The following is a 15,385-nucleotide window of genomic DNA, read 5'->3' on the forward strand; positions in this document are numbered from 1 at the left end:
ATTAGTCTGTTGTTGAGATTTAAAACATAAAAATAGTTAATTCGTTTAAGGATGACGCCAATATTTTATATTACTTGTATGTTCCGAAATCGTTACGGAAAACACGACTTTGCAGAGTTCTGGGATGTAAAATACATTTTTGTAAAAACATTTTACTGAACCTACAGTGGGATTAAAATGGATAAAACAATAATATAATGTCTTCTTAAGCAGCTGATATTATTTCATTAGAAAATAATAAAACCTCATTAGCAAAAATACCAAATTATGTACATGTTTATCTCATAGTATATACCTATTTCAAAAAGTGTAACCCCATCACAATTTATAGTTCATGACTTATAAATACAAGTTATTTTTACCTAACAAAAAATACATGATTTTACATTTATTATCATTTATCTTTATCATTAGTAAAAAGTTGACGAACATTTAAGTACTTATCATATTACATTAAACAAACAGAGTAGCTGATAAACATACATAATTATGTAAAAGATAGGTTAAAATAAAAACTATATTAAAATAATATTTTATTATCGGGCGAAATTAATTTCTTGCTACTATATTTTCTACCAAAAAATAACTAAAATTGTTATTTTGCCAATGTAAAATTCTAGTTCTACTGGTTTTTTAATAACACTGATAACAACTTATGAGAAACAATGTATTATATTTTAAAGTTTCCGACCGAACAAAAATTATTTATTCTTCAATAATTTTAAAAAAAGATTGAAAATTTGCCATACCATATCTATAAATAGCTCAATAAAAGAAAAAATATTTTTAAAATATTATGTTGTATGCGAAATAGTCAACATTTGCCGAAACATTAGAATATCTACAGTTATTCATTTTTGAGTTTCCTAATACATCCAAAAAAAAATAAAACGATTTTTGTCAAAAACTGGTTTTGTATAAAAAGTCCCGTTTTCTCTTAATATCCTTTTTGTTTTTCCCTCTGCCTACGAAAAATGATTGGGATTTTTACTTTTGACACCCCAAAGTACCAGCTAGATTTAGATAAGATGCTGAAGTAGAAAATCAAAGCAATCTCACAGACCTAAAAGTTGATGAAACACACGAAAAAAAAACACAAACATGAATTGTAAAGTCAGTTGGTACCTAATCGTTCTACTCAGAATCTAAAACAATTTTAAAATGTTGAAAGTACTCTAAACAAATATGGAGTTGTTTGTTCCTAAATTTTGATGACTTACCTTGCTAAAATATGCTCGTACTTACTTTGTGTTTACAAACATTTAAAAATAAATGACTTTCCTCAATCTGTATTTTATCGCACATAGGTAACGTAATCATTGTTAAACACTATTTTTATATCCTTAGAAACCAGGTAAAAAATGAAACCATTGAAGGTTAATTATTATAAAATATTGAAGTAATTACTAAAATTCCCATTTAAAATACATATTAAATTTCAAATTACATAACGTAATTATTACGTTGGAAATTAACTATAAGTACAAATTACATTTAAAAAAAAAAAATTATAATATTTGTATAATTTATATTGAATTATAATTGTTTTTTATTTAGGTACCAGCTATATGTTTTTTAGGTCCTGTAGGAATTTATTAAAGAACCTACTAATATTGTTTTTCGACATGGTGAATACTGAGCATTTATAATATAATAATTATCATACAGGCCGGTTATATTTTAAACATTGATTTCAATTTTACAGATAGGAAGCCTTGCGTCTAATGGCAAGGTAATTGACAACAAACAGACGAAACAAAACCAGCAAAAAAATAATTTGTCTTACATTAATTATAGATTTGAGTAAATACTAAATACGCTTCACAGATATCACTGAGGTAAGCAAAACAAAAATATAATTTGTAATATATCAATATATATTAAAAAATTGAAAACTAAATTGTAATTAACTACAAACTATTATGAAATCAATTTGCATCAATATTAATAGTAACTGCAAATGTATTTTAAACTACATAAAAATGTAAGGCAGGTATGAAATAAAATAGTTAAAAATCTAATTGTGATTGTGATCTCAATTTTTTAAATATTCCATTGTTCAAGTAATATTACTAATAATTTACTAATTTGGATTGGGTATCAAGCCGTCTTACAATTTAGATCTAAATATTGATCTAAGAAGACGTAACACTGACATTTATTGTCTACTTGTCTCCGTCTTACAAGTGGGTATAACATACCAAATTTCAGCTCAGCAGATAATGTATAGCTTCGTTAGATTAAAAATCTCACGAGTGATTTAGACCTATTATGAGACTTGATGGTAAGAACATTATCTGTGTTAGTATGTATTTTACGATAAATCACTTTTTAAGTGAGTTACAAGCATTTTTAATTCACATTATATTATATTCTCATAATTTGCTAAAAAATTGAACTGTCGTAGAAAACCAACATACTAAAACAGATTAGCTATATTCCTGAAAATTGAACTATCTTAACAATTTCAACAGAACTACACACACAGATAATGTTCTTATCATCAATTTTCATAATAGGTCGATTCACTCTAATGTTTAAACTAACGAAGCTATACGTGATCTACTGAGCTTAAATATGCTATTTTACGCACTTGTAAGACGGAGACAACAAATGCCAGTGTTACGTCCTCTTAAAAAGTCTCAAGCACGCACGTGACATGTCTTCTTATTATCATATAATAATCAGAATTCGGGGCTTGTTGCATTTTTCATATTCTTTAATTTTTGGCTGTATAATATCTCAAATAACATATCAATTTATTATGAGACATAACGAACTTAAATATAAATATGTACCTACCTATATTGCACATTTTTACATATTTTGCCTGCATTTTTAGGCTAAGCGCATATATTTGACACATTTTAGTAATTTTATTTAACTGATATTTTTAGCATATTTATGCATTCGTTTGGGTGAAGGTAATACATTTTGCCCAAAAACTGAATAGGCCATTTGTTAGGGAGATTATCATTAATATCGTTTCGGGACGATTCCCCCTAACGGTCTAAGCTCTAATTAACTAATTTACTATGTAGTAGGTATAGTGATTTAATTTATACCTTATCTTAACTGTCATATTATACAACCGCGACAGTAGATTAGATTTAATAATTAAGATCATTCTATAACTACAAATCTACACCAACTATACGGTGAAATGATTATGTATTTTAACATAGTCATCGTCGTGTATTATGAGTGTGTTAGATGTTATTTATTGTTTGTGAATCGAATTCATTTTGACTTTTTTCATATAAGAAGACAAAAATACAAAGTGTCAGAAAAATCGTCTGTTCCAGTTTTTATGACCTATGAAAAAAACACTATTCTTTAGTATTTGTGAGTTGTAACCATGCAATGGCACCAAACTGTCATATTTCAATATTTGTACACATTTTTAGTTGCATATTTTTGCACATTTTTTAATAGACGAAATACATGTTTTAGTAATTTTTATTGCATATTATAATTCCTAGCCCTAAATTATAATGTTACCATAAGTGAATATTTTGATTTTTGATTATCTAGGTACGAGTTCAACGCTCAAGACTTAAGTTTAATTAATACGAGTATTTGGATTAATGTTTTAATGTTTTTGTTAATTATTTTCTATGTGGTGCCATGCATCCAACAAAAAAGCAGGGCAAACGATACTACATTTCCCATCCACCTCAATCATGCACTTGTTTATAAATGCGCCAATGGTCATAATGGCTATATGCAAATGCATTTGATGATAAATTGAATTGCCTAGGTTTCGTTTAATTTTTTTAATTGTTTTCACAACTATTAAGTTGGGGCGTCATAGGCCATAGCTATTTACTTTTTATTATTGTTATTCATCGAAGACATTAAGTAATAGCTATACGTATAGAACGTCTTAGAAATACCCAGAAATAATCGTTTTTATATTAATTCAAGGTAAAATAGTGTGTAATCATGGTATCTGTAATCGAACCAAAGCCTGCGGAAAATAAGAACATAACAAATACGGAACGATTAACAACAACAAACTAATATTTTTACAGTTTCATTTTAGGTATATTATAATATCATAAATATTTCAAACACTTGTTGCTTCGTATAATACTAAATAATTGAATAATTTAAAATATTAATATGCAGTATTAGGTACATAAAAATTATTATTTGCAATCAAGTTAATAATTTAATATTTAAACATCATGAAGTTTATTCCTATTTATCAGCTAAATAATTAATGAAACTGCAGTATTTAATTGCCAGTCGTCACCCGGTGGTATAGGATATTTTAAAATGACACTCGAAGGGATTCGAAATTGACTGAATTTCAAACTAAAAACTAAAATGATCTATTTTCATTCAAATGTATGCATGATTTTTTCAAGACTAATAAGCGATATGGATTTTGAAAACAAGATTAGATCGTCATCTTTTCTTCTTTAGATCCAACAAAATTTTAAATCAATTGAGTCATTCGCTTAATAAATTTGATTTTAAAAAATACAGTACAATTTTGAATATTCAACAGCTAAATATGTTTTTTTAGATAAATTAATGGATTTTTCGTAAGATCCAGAGAAATTATTAGTGTATAATAGTTATTAATAGTCATTCAAATCCGTTTTCAATATCAAAAGTCTGATGACCGTGAACCTGATGACGTGGACCTAGAGGGCAGGGGGGCTTTAGGGTTTAGCATCTCCCTTTTGAAATTGTATTTATTGAAAGTAAAGTAAGTACACATTTAGATTAATTTGTGTCAATCAAAAACGTATACCTATTTTAAAAAAATTAAATAATTCAACTTTTTAATGTATTCTTTGTAAAGTTGTTACTAAATTGTTTTATCGTCTACTATGAGTTGTATTTCTATATTGGTGAAAACCAAATTCCCTTTTTCGGGCTTAATCAAAAACTAAATTTGAAAAAAACACGGACGTCCACTGTAGGTACTATCCACCCATGTATCCAATCAATATGGTATATGTCCATACTCCATACTTGAATATTTTTGAATTTTTAAAAAACATAAAAAAAACTTGACAGTTCAAAAACTAATAGACTCTTGAAATTTTCACCAAATATTCATATTAGCATTTCATGTATGTTAACATTTTTTAATATTTTGGCACTTGGCTATTTATAGTATAGAAAAAAATGTGATAATATTTTATGTTTTAAATAGCAACTCTCGTTTCACCGATGGTCACTAAAACGAAAACGGGAGTTTACCAATGTTTACCAATTACTTTTTTCTATACCAATTGCTCTCGGTCATTTTCAAGGTTGACAATTTTGAATAGCTGATGGTGTACAATAATAATCATAATATGGTTTAAAAAAAATTGTAATAGTGATTTTTCCAGATTTGTACTTCTCCATAATATAGATTCTACAGTTAATTTTTTAACTCTGGGTTTGGTGTATCTTGATCATTACCTACTGTTAAGTGTTTATTGAAATATAAGTGCTGGTTTGCATTTCTATAATTTCTCTTAGGAAAACAAAAATGTTTGGATGGAACGAATAAAAAATTCAAATGCATACTGTAGTTCGTTTATATAACAGTGACATATAATGATTTTCGAAAAATGGATATAAAAAAGAAATAAGGAACGAAATTGGTATACTGACCCTAAAATACAAATTGTGTTTTAGGCCCCTCATAACCTACATAATACTATATGGGTAGTCCGTCTCTGATCCTGGTGTGTAGTTACCAGTTTTGATTTATTACAGTGAATAAGTAACGTTATAATGTATACAGGAATAAAAAAATACGCACATAAATACGTGTTTGCATTTATCTGTTAGTGTTTTATCCGAACTATAATTTTAATCACTATATTTTTGTGTACCTACAAATTATGTTACAATATTTTATTTGCATTCACTAATCATACTTTTAATCATGTATCTACGATAAACGTGAATAGTGTGTATAAGTACCTACTCATACGTAGTTGCGTTTAATGTTGTTTAATTCAGTACACTATCATTGAATCGCTATAAATTATTTTATAAATAGTAAAATTGAATTGTCGACTTGTATAATGGCAAATAAGTGGTTTTACTACTTTTTTTCTTGTCTTTTAGATCCTACTGAAACACTATATAATATAATCAGTTACACAACTGCTGCAGTGCGCGTGTGTAAGTTTTCCCGAGGTTAAAGCACGAACTACTACATAGGACTGGACTCTTATGGCAGGAGGAGGGAGGGACACCGGTCACAAAGTTGTACGGTTACGTACGTTTGCGACTGTGATGCTATCTAGTGATGTACTAAATTACTACATTTCGTATTTAACTTTTATGAACAAATTATATTATAATATTTATAAATAGACTGATAAAAAATAAAAATATTAACATAAATATATTTCGTCCCCCCGTGCCCCCCTCCAATTTAATCACTGGTAATGAGTCTGTTGTATCTTATTTATATTGTTTTACATCAAATTATTTAATATGGGTCGCTTATGTTCTGTATTAATATGTGACAGTAGAGTAAATAAAAGTAATAATGAAAATGCTACTTTATTTTCTATACCTAAGGATGAATCTATCCGTAAATCGTGGACAAATATTGTTAACGATTGGAATGGTAATAACCAAAATGTTTCATATTTATGTCATAAACATTTTCGTGATGAGGAAATTATTAAAACATTTGAAGGACAAAGTAGCAATAGTAACCAGGTAAATAAGTAAATTATAACAGAAATCTTCAAATTATCTATACGTGAAGATAAAATTAAACATCTAAAAAGTCGATTGGATTCTTTAATAAAAGAAGAACGTTGGGAAGTAGATGACATTTTTGCTGAACATAACTATCATATAGCATCAACAAGAGACTCAATTACATATTATATATGTGGTTATTTACTTCGACAAATTATAAAACGAACTACTTGTGATATTTGTTTATCAGCATTTAAAGAAGGTAAAAATAATAACTATTAAAAAACAATGAAAACTTACTGATTTGTATTTTAGGGGACAGATCAATACCTGAGGCATCAATAACCAATATAAAATCAAGAGGAGGATTAATTTTTCCCAATAGGAAAATATTTGAGATTATAATAGGTTTAGAGGAGGCATTTGAGCAATTTTGTGATAGCTATGACGTTTTTCAAGAAACTGTTGATTTTTTCATAGAAAACAACCAACATTTGCTTGCATTTCCATGTACCAATCACAAAAATGAAATTTTTTTATTTATAATTACCTATTATGTTACTATGCGAATGAGACAATATTCACGTATATCCAACCAAAAGCAAGTAAAAAACCATGCAAAAAAAAAAAAACTTTCTAAATTATTGGTAGCAACGTAGGTAGTAATGTGCATTTATTACATAAATATTTACTACTTTATTAATTAAAATATAAAATATAATAAGTTTGAGTACTGATTTTAATTTTTGAATATGTGATGGTTATTCATTGTTCTGTTATCACTAGTCACTACGACTTATCACATAAAAGAATTTTCAACAGCACAGTATAAAAAAATCGCTACTAGACACTAGAGTGCAGTTACGTAGCGAACGTACGACCGCCGTACAACTCTGTAGCCACCTTATTATATACAGTGTCCAGTCCTATGTAGTAGTTCGTGGGTTAAAGTATCTGCGTATTATTTTTAGGTTTCTCAGTTTATAATAATATGTAATGATTAATTACCTAACCCAACTGAAATTGGGTTATATATTTATATTGTCATTATTATTCCTTATTAGTTATTATTATTAATACAGAAGTAGCGGTGCGTAGTGCAACCTTCGAAAACGGTAGTAGATATACCGCGGTACACATACCTAATAAAACATATTAATTTACCATTGATTACATGCATAGGTAGGTGCATATAAATGATTAATTATATAAAATTGCATGTGTAGTGAGCACCGTGCATGTAGGTAATTATTTAACGACCCAATGCGCTGTATTATAGGACAGGTGTTTAATGATGTTATATTGAAAACCAACACACTATTGTCGTTCATTATAAAATATATTAGTATTTATAATCAATTCAATTACCTGTTTTTTAATACAAAAATATTTATTTTATTTACACTTTTAAATTAAAACATAAAAAAGTTCATTCAGCAATTCGAAGACGATATAATTAAATTCTTCTGCGTGAGGTAATGAGACTATTGGTACGTCTATACCTACGTACTCGTGGTTGCTAAGCCCTGGGAATAATAGACTTACGAAAGCGACGATGTTGCAGCACTTGGCAACGACTTACATAAATCCTACAAATTGGAATGTTAAGCTAGATCTAATAAGGACTTGCTTATTAGCTTATCATACACAGCTGATGGGTGAGATCATATAGATTTAAAAGGAAGGCAAATTCATAAGGAATCTTGCATAACGCTCAAAAAGTTGAAGAAAATCGACTTTTGCTGTCTCAAAAGAAGATGAAAAACACAAAAAAAAACACACATCTCTATAAAATCAATACATTTATCGCTCCGCTCAATGTATATTATGTAAAAATGTTATTCAAAATAATATAAAACATAAAAAAAATGATTAAACAAAATTGTAGAAAATTTTTTTTTTTCAGATATGTTTTTTTGAAATTATATCAAATTATGCAAAAAAATATTTTCAAAAATCGATAAGACAAATAACAATTTCAACAATATTGGAGTTACGTCGGCTATTAAGCATTCGGTAAATCTGAAATGGAAAATCACAAAATTAATCATTGTAATTGTATTTGTATTGTATATTCCAACTAAAACAAAACGAAAACAATAGAAAGATAGATTAGTTTTAATTCTGAGTGAAGTCTGCAAATAATACAGCTCTATAGTTATGAAAAATATAATTACTGTATAAAATCAAAGGCCTAAATTAATAAGCCTTATGCAAATCCACAGAATTAGACCTGTTTTTTTATATTTGGTCAAAACAATCCAAAATATCAGTGTTCAAAATCTTTGCAGTTTATACATTTGGCTGAGCTCAAAAAGGGTTAATCGGCAGAAATTTAATTTGTTACTTGCGTACACCGTACAGGATCAGATTTATAATGTATGATTGTCAATTTATTATGATAGTATGTATTTGTCAATTATCGATTCGTTGGAAGCCATAACGATTATACCGACACAATATTATGAATAGTATGATATTATAATGAGATGATGTCGGTGACAATTTATGCTCTGCGCCGTGCCGGTCGTCAAACTGGGAAATACGAAATAAGTATAGGTATTATTAATTTGTGTATGAGGGTAACCTAAATAATATTATTATTGTCGGCGACGGTGCGTCGTACCGGACGACGGCTGACCGCTACGGGATAAATTCGAATAATTAAATATAGGTGCCCATATGATTATAGGTACTACAGTAGCCTTGGTGACGAACGTTTTGTAGATTTTAAACAATATCTGTGCACGGAAACGTTAAATAAAACGAACTATGGATACGCAAAAAAAATTTGTTTGGACAAATAATAAATTCATAGATAAATATATATAGGGATTTAAAAAAAAAATTGTACAATAAAGCAAAACTATTTGAATGGCCGATGGAGCAGAAAACACAAACACTAACGTGAAACCAGAAAAAGTCAAATCAAAAGAAAAGAAAAAATCAAAAGATCAAAAGCTTTCGGTATTAGAAACGCACGGTTACACTGTTGGCCGAAGCGTGGGTACTGGATCATACGCTACCGTTAAGGTTATAAATTGTATAATTCATATAATAGTATCTATTAAACTCTCAGCTAACACAATACACAATGAAAACTGTCTTTTTAAAATAATTATTGATAAAAAAAACATACAATATAATTCGTTTTAAAATAATATGCATAGATTGCACATTCCGAACGCCATAAGACCAATGTGGCAATTAAAATAGTTTCAAAACTTCAGGAGGCGACCGATTATTTGGAAAAATTTCTACCCAGAGAAATCGAAGTAGTCAAAGGCCTAAAACACGATAATTTAATCAGATACTATCAAGCGATCGAAACAACACACCGGTAATAATCATTATATATAAATACTTTTTTTTGTTCGTTGTTATGTATACCTATGTCCTATATATTGTGCATCAATAGAAAAATATTTAAATCACATTTTAGAGTTTACATCATTATGGAATACGCGGAAAATGGGAGTTTATTGGACATCATCAAAAGAGACGGTAAAATAGACGACGATAGAGCTCGAAAATGGTTCATGGAACTTGTTAACGCAATAGAATATTGTCACTCAAAAGGAGTCGTACACAGGTACCAATGCTAAGTGTCCTATATTATACGTTATTAGAGTTCAAAAATTTCAGTTTTTAATATTTTATTTTGACGAAATATAAAAAATAAAATGTCAATTTAAAACTACAGTAGGAAGTACAGTACACGCCTCTACTAAGTGAAAAATATCATAGTGGACTATCACCCAGATACTTTAATTGTTCAACTCACTTTAGTGATGCCGTAGACAGGATTTCTAAAATGGGGCCAATAAAAAACCTTATGGAAATTATATATTTGTATTGTTTTCACTCAATTTACAAAAATTGAGATAATTCGTATACTCATATTATATGACCAGGTATAATATTCAATATATCCTGCTGATATGAATAAAATATTTAACAACTTATTATTAATAGTAATATATTACAAACAACTTATTCAAATATATACCTTAATGAGGTACTATTATATCCTTATATTTTATAATATTATATTATTATTTCGATTATTATAGTGAATATCGTACAACAGTAGTATGAATTATCATATGTCCAATTTGGATGACTTGCGCTAAAAATGATTTATACTAATCTATCTATGCTTACATTTGTAACTTTACTAACAAAAAAAATAAATAAATACATCGCTATAATACATATTAAATTCATATAACTACTACAGTATTATATTACTACTCATATAGGTGTTATAACTTATCTATGGACCGTAAGTAGGTACCGATATAAAATTAATAAAAAGAAATGTAGGCGACGGGGGAGGGGGGAGGCAGTGACTCCTGTACCACCACTGACTCACTTGTTGGAAAAGGTTGGCGACCCCAGTTATAGATGAACCGCCGTTGTTTACACAGAAATCAAAATTATTTTTGTTTTCAGAGACATTAAATGTGAAAACCTGTTGATGGACACCAATTACAATATCAAGTTATCGGATTTCGGGTTCGCTCGAAATGAAATGATAAAGAAAAACGGTCAGATGAAAACGAGCAGCACGTTCTGCGGCAGTTACGCTTACGCGTCACCAGAAATATTGAAAGGCATACCCTATCAGCCCAATACAGCTGACATTTGGTCCATCGGAGTAGTGCTTTACGCCATGATATTTGGAACTCTGCCCTTTGATGATACAACTTATCAAAAGTTACTGAAAGTAGGTACCAAATTGTTTGAAGCATTATATAATATATCAACATGCTGTCTTCAGTGCTGCGGTGAACTCGTATTATATTCCTGGTGATAAAAATCATGGATCCGGGATAGAACAAGAATAATTTTTTAGAAATTTGGTTGAAGTTGCTCGAGGGCTGAGAGTAGGTTGTATTGAAGGATTCTTGGTTGGGTTTATATTAAATATTTACTCTATCCCTGGGTTCTAATTGTTATTACTCTCACCACGCCACTGATTACGTAAGTAATAGATAATTAATGTAATATCAAAAATTATTTAGCAACGAATATTTGTTTGTCTTATTTTTTTCACTAGCAAGTACAAAAGCCAGTTTCATTCCCTCGAGACGTAGTTATTTCCGATACCTGTAAACAGATGATAATAAAATTACTCGCTCCACTGAAAGTCCGTTTGAGCATATCAGATATTAAACTTCAACCGTGGAGTCAACTTCCTGCCAAAAGTCCTACTGGAAAAAACGACAACGAACAAACAATATCTTGACGGGTAATTAACGAGAAGATATTATACATAGTAGCATAATTATTAATTAATTATGCTACTATGTAGGTATATATAGTATTCAAGAGTGTTGTGAACGGATCTGTTTTTAAGGAATTTAATATAGGCAATTTACGATCCCACGTGTTTTGTACCCATACAATGGAAAGTGTGGATGTGTAATTCCATAAATTATTAATTCTTGACATTTTCCATACTTTTGACATATATTCAAAATACTTACATAAAAAATAATTTTTAAAAGCATTCAAAATACATTACAAATAGGTACTTCACAAATAGATGCTTAAACTTATTTTTTTTTTTTTATTTTGAAAATATTTAAATTAAATAGTTAAATAATACTTACATATTATATACTTATAGGTTAAAATATTTCAGATTTGGAACCGACTAGGTTAACTTTTCTGTTATCTTCTTAATTTATGAAATCTTTATATAAATTCTTAGTACCATTATTATGTATTATATTTGAAACAAAATTTAAAATACAAAAATTAGGAAATATTGGTCATTGGAATACAACAATAAAATGAAAATCAGTACCTATTTAGTATTTAGTATTTCGAAATAAAATACATTTTTCAAAAAGTATATCAAGAATATGCAAGTCGCTTTATATTATTTCATTGGGTAGAGAGCTGTCCACCCTACCACCCCTTGTACTCACTCCTTTGCTGTGTTCAATACATGTGCCTATGATAGGACCTGTAATTCTACACGGTGTGTTCTATATTTTTCAAAAATGTAATGAACTTTGTTGTTAAACTTCTCTTTCACTCTCTTTGACTACATCTCTCCCCCGTCCCACACACTCCCTCTCTCACTCTAATTAATGAACAACAATTGCAGTGCAGTAACCAAGGGGAAGGGGCAAGTGACCCCCTGAAATAGTTTTCGGTGAACAATGGTGTCATAAAGCAACAGGTGAAAAGTTTTCTAGTTCCATGAGAACGAAAAAAAATTAAATGCCCTCTCCAAAAAAAAAAAAAAAAATGTTACTGGTTAAGGGACTGATTGATTGACCAAGTTGAATTCTATCTTCACAATTATCCATACTGTTATAGTACCTATCTATTATAGAATTCTGTGACTATCTTTTTCTAACAATATTGGCTCTCTCTCTTTCTCTCTTCTATCTGACCATTTATTTATAGGTCTATAAAAAGATTGTGTAAGTAGTAAACGATCATATTATTACAGTGTACATGTAACACCCATCACATTATGTGTGCTGTCTGCACCCACTCTCTGCACCCTGCCTGCATGTCTCATTATGTCACTACCGTAACTTTCGAACTCAAGAACGTTTTTTTCTGCGCTAATATTACATACTATTTTCTCATCATACTGATATATTTCCAGATGAGGCTACTGAATACACTTACTATTTCATAATTTATTTTTCTATAATATATCATAATAATTTATTTTACAGTTTAATGAACAACAAATATGTTTATGTTATGAATCTATTACCAATAAAATCAATGTTATTACTTATTGGTATATAATAAACTTCCATTTGCGTTCCCTCAAAAAGTATGTATAGATTTGAACCCGTGAGTCACCTCATTTCAATAGAATACTATCATAGAAAACCAATCTCTGGCTTCTAGGATTTATTTAGTACGACATAAAATAATTCTTAATCTGTTTGGAGAAAAAAATGACAGTGCAATTCTCTTGATTTTATCATTATAGATAGTTTATGAATATGAACCGTTTAGATTTGAATGTGTAAGATTGCCTACTGAGTGCATTTCTTCCTTATATCAGTCTAAATTCTAGAAAAAATAGGCACTCCGTTTACAATTCATCCATGCCATGCACTAATTGGTGCGTACCTATATAATGTCTAAAATATACCATTTTTAATGAACAATTTTTGATTTTTAATTATTATTAACTGGTTTAAAATTGTATTTATTAATATAGACTGGTTGAAAATGGAGCCAAGACAAGAAATTAAGTATTAAATATTGGTAAAAAAACTCATGGATTTAAATTGTACACAACCTAAAACACATCAATGTATCTATATCAATGCAATAACCAAAAATTTTATTCTTAGTTATAAAATATGGAAAAAAACTATTCGGATTGTTGTGTTTGTACTCTTTTCACATCTTAGTCGATAAACGTTTTTAACAGATTATTGTAATACTATTATATTAACTACTAAGATAATATTAAGTAGCTAAGTTCTTGGACTATAAATTGTAATATACCTGATAGTTTTGGGTGGTGGATAAGTGGTGTGTATAAATGTATGTTTATTATAACCACGATATTGATATAGGAGCAATAACTAGAGTTACAATTCTAGAAGGGCTACAGCTCACATAACACAACTATTAATTTAAAACAACCCATCGAGGGTATACAGTAAAGTTACACACCTAAATCAATGAGACATATATTTGGGGGGCTAAATCGTACTTACACCACTGGATATTGATAATTTGTATTATATTGAGTAGTATATGATATATGAGATATATGAGTATTGTATTTATTAAATAAATTAACACTTCATGACGAATTGTCAACAAAAAAATGTAAACGAAGATATAATTTTCTAAAATAAAATTCTAGTTTTAGGCTCGAAACCTTGTTAAATGTACTGTCAATTGGGTAAGTATACGTTTTCTACTTTTAGGTTTGGCTTATTGTTACTTGTATAGTGTAAAAAATAATAACAAATTGATAGATTTAAACATTTAGTTAGCGGATATAGATAGAGTTTAAACTTATAACGAGTTGGACATTTAAATTGTGTAGCCATACTTAAAACCACTAAGTATACGTAGATGCTGTATCATATTAATATTATTAATATTATTATCATATTATTATACTTTATAGGTCAGGAGCATTATTTCAATATTTTTCAGGGTAGGGCATAATAATAATAATAATAACAATAGTAATGACCGGCCCAATAAATATAAGACTTAAGTATGTAGGTACACATAAAAAAAATCCCAGTCACTAGGTCCCACAACTACTATTTAATACTTTTCTACAATTCAGATCAAGCAACAAGGCTGTGCTCTTCCAACTTTTTATTTATTTTGATACTCTTTATAAGTTGCATTTGATATCTCTATTAATAAAATAAAATAAATTATAGATTTAAATCAATATAGTTTAATTATTATATAGGGCTGTGAATTTGTTTGATATTTTAAATGCATTTTTAAAATTGTTTACTGCACTGAATCCACAGTCGTAATTATTACATTTGATGGAAAACAAATAACTATTTTTTTATGAATAAGTTATATGGGTGCCTTGAAACATCCATATTACGAATTCTCATATTTGCAACAAATGAAAAATATTATATTCATAATATAGAAAACTTCTTTTAATATAATTAAATAAATTTGGTTCTCAAAAATATTTAATTTAACAGAAAAATGGAAGTTTGTTATC

The 15,385-nt window shown here is 28.7% G+C and overlaps 2 protein-coding genes across 2 annotated transcripts; both read left to right on the forward strand.

Moving 5' to 3' along the window:
• Window positions 1-6,459: 6,459 nt before the first annotated feature.
• Window positions 6,460-7,617, forward strand: LOC111035795. Its single transcript, XM_022317571.1, has 3 exons — window positions 6,460-6,595; window positions 6,713-6,937; window positions 6,991-7,617. Exons 1-3 carry the CDS (start codon window positions 6,460-6,462, stop codon window positions 7,332-7,334), a joined length of 705 nt encoding a protein of 234 aa, XP_022173263.1. The 3' UTR covers window positions 7,335-7,617.
• Window positions 7,618-9,317: 1,700 nt separating this feature from the next.
• On the forward strand, window positions 9,318-14,374 carry LOC111035799 (testis-specific serine/threonine-protein kinase 3-like). The gene is made up of 6 exons (XM_022317578.1): window positions 9,318-9,708; window positions 9,846-10,015; window positions 10,118-10,267; window positions 11,131-11,404; window positions 11,738-11,929; window positions 13,883-14,374. Exons 1-5 carry the CDS (start codon window positions 9,550-9,552, stop codon window positions 11,924-11,926), a joined length of 942 nt encoding a protein of 313 aa, XP_022173270.1. The 5' UTR covers window positions 9,318-9,549; the 3' UTR covers window positions 11,927-11,929; window positions 13,883-14,374.
• The last annotated feature ends 1,011 nt before the right edge of the window (window positions 14,375-15,385 follow it).

Source organism: Myzus persicae, unplaced genomic scaffold, assembly GCF_001856785.1.
Source record: "Myzus persicae strain clone G006 unplaced genomic scaffold, MPER_G0061.0, whole genome shotgun sequence".
NCBI classification, from domain to species: Eukaryota; Metazoa; Arthropoda; class Insecta; order Hemiptera; family Aphididae; genus Myzus; species Myzus persicae.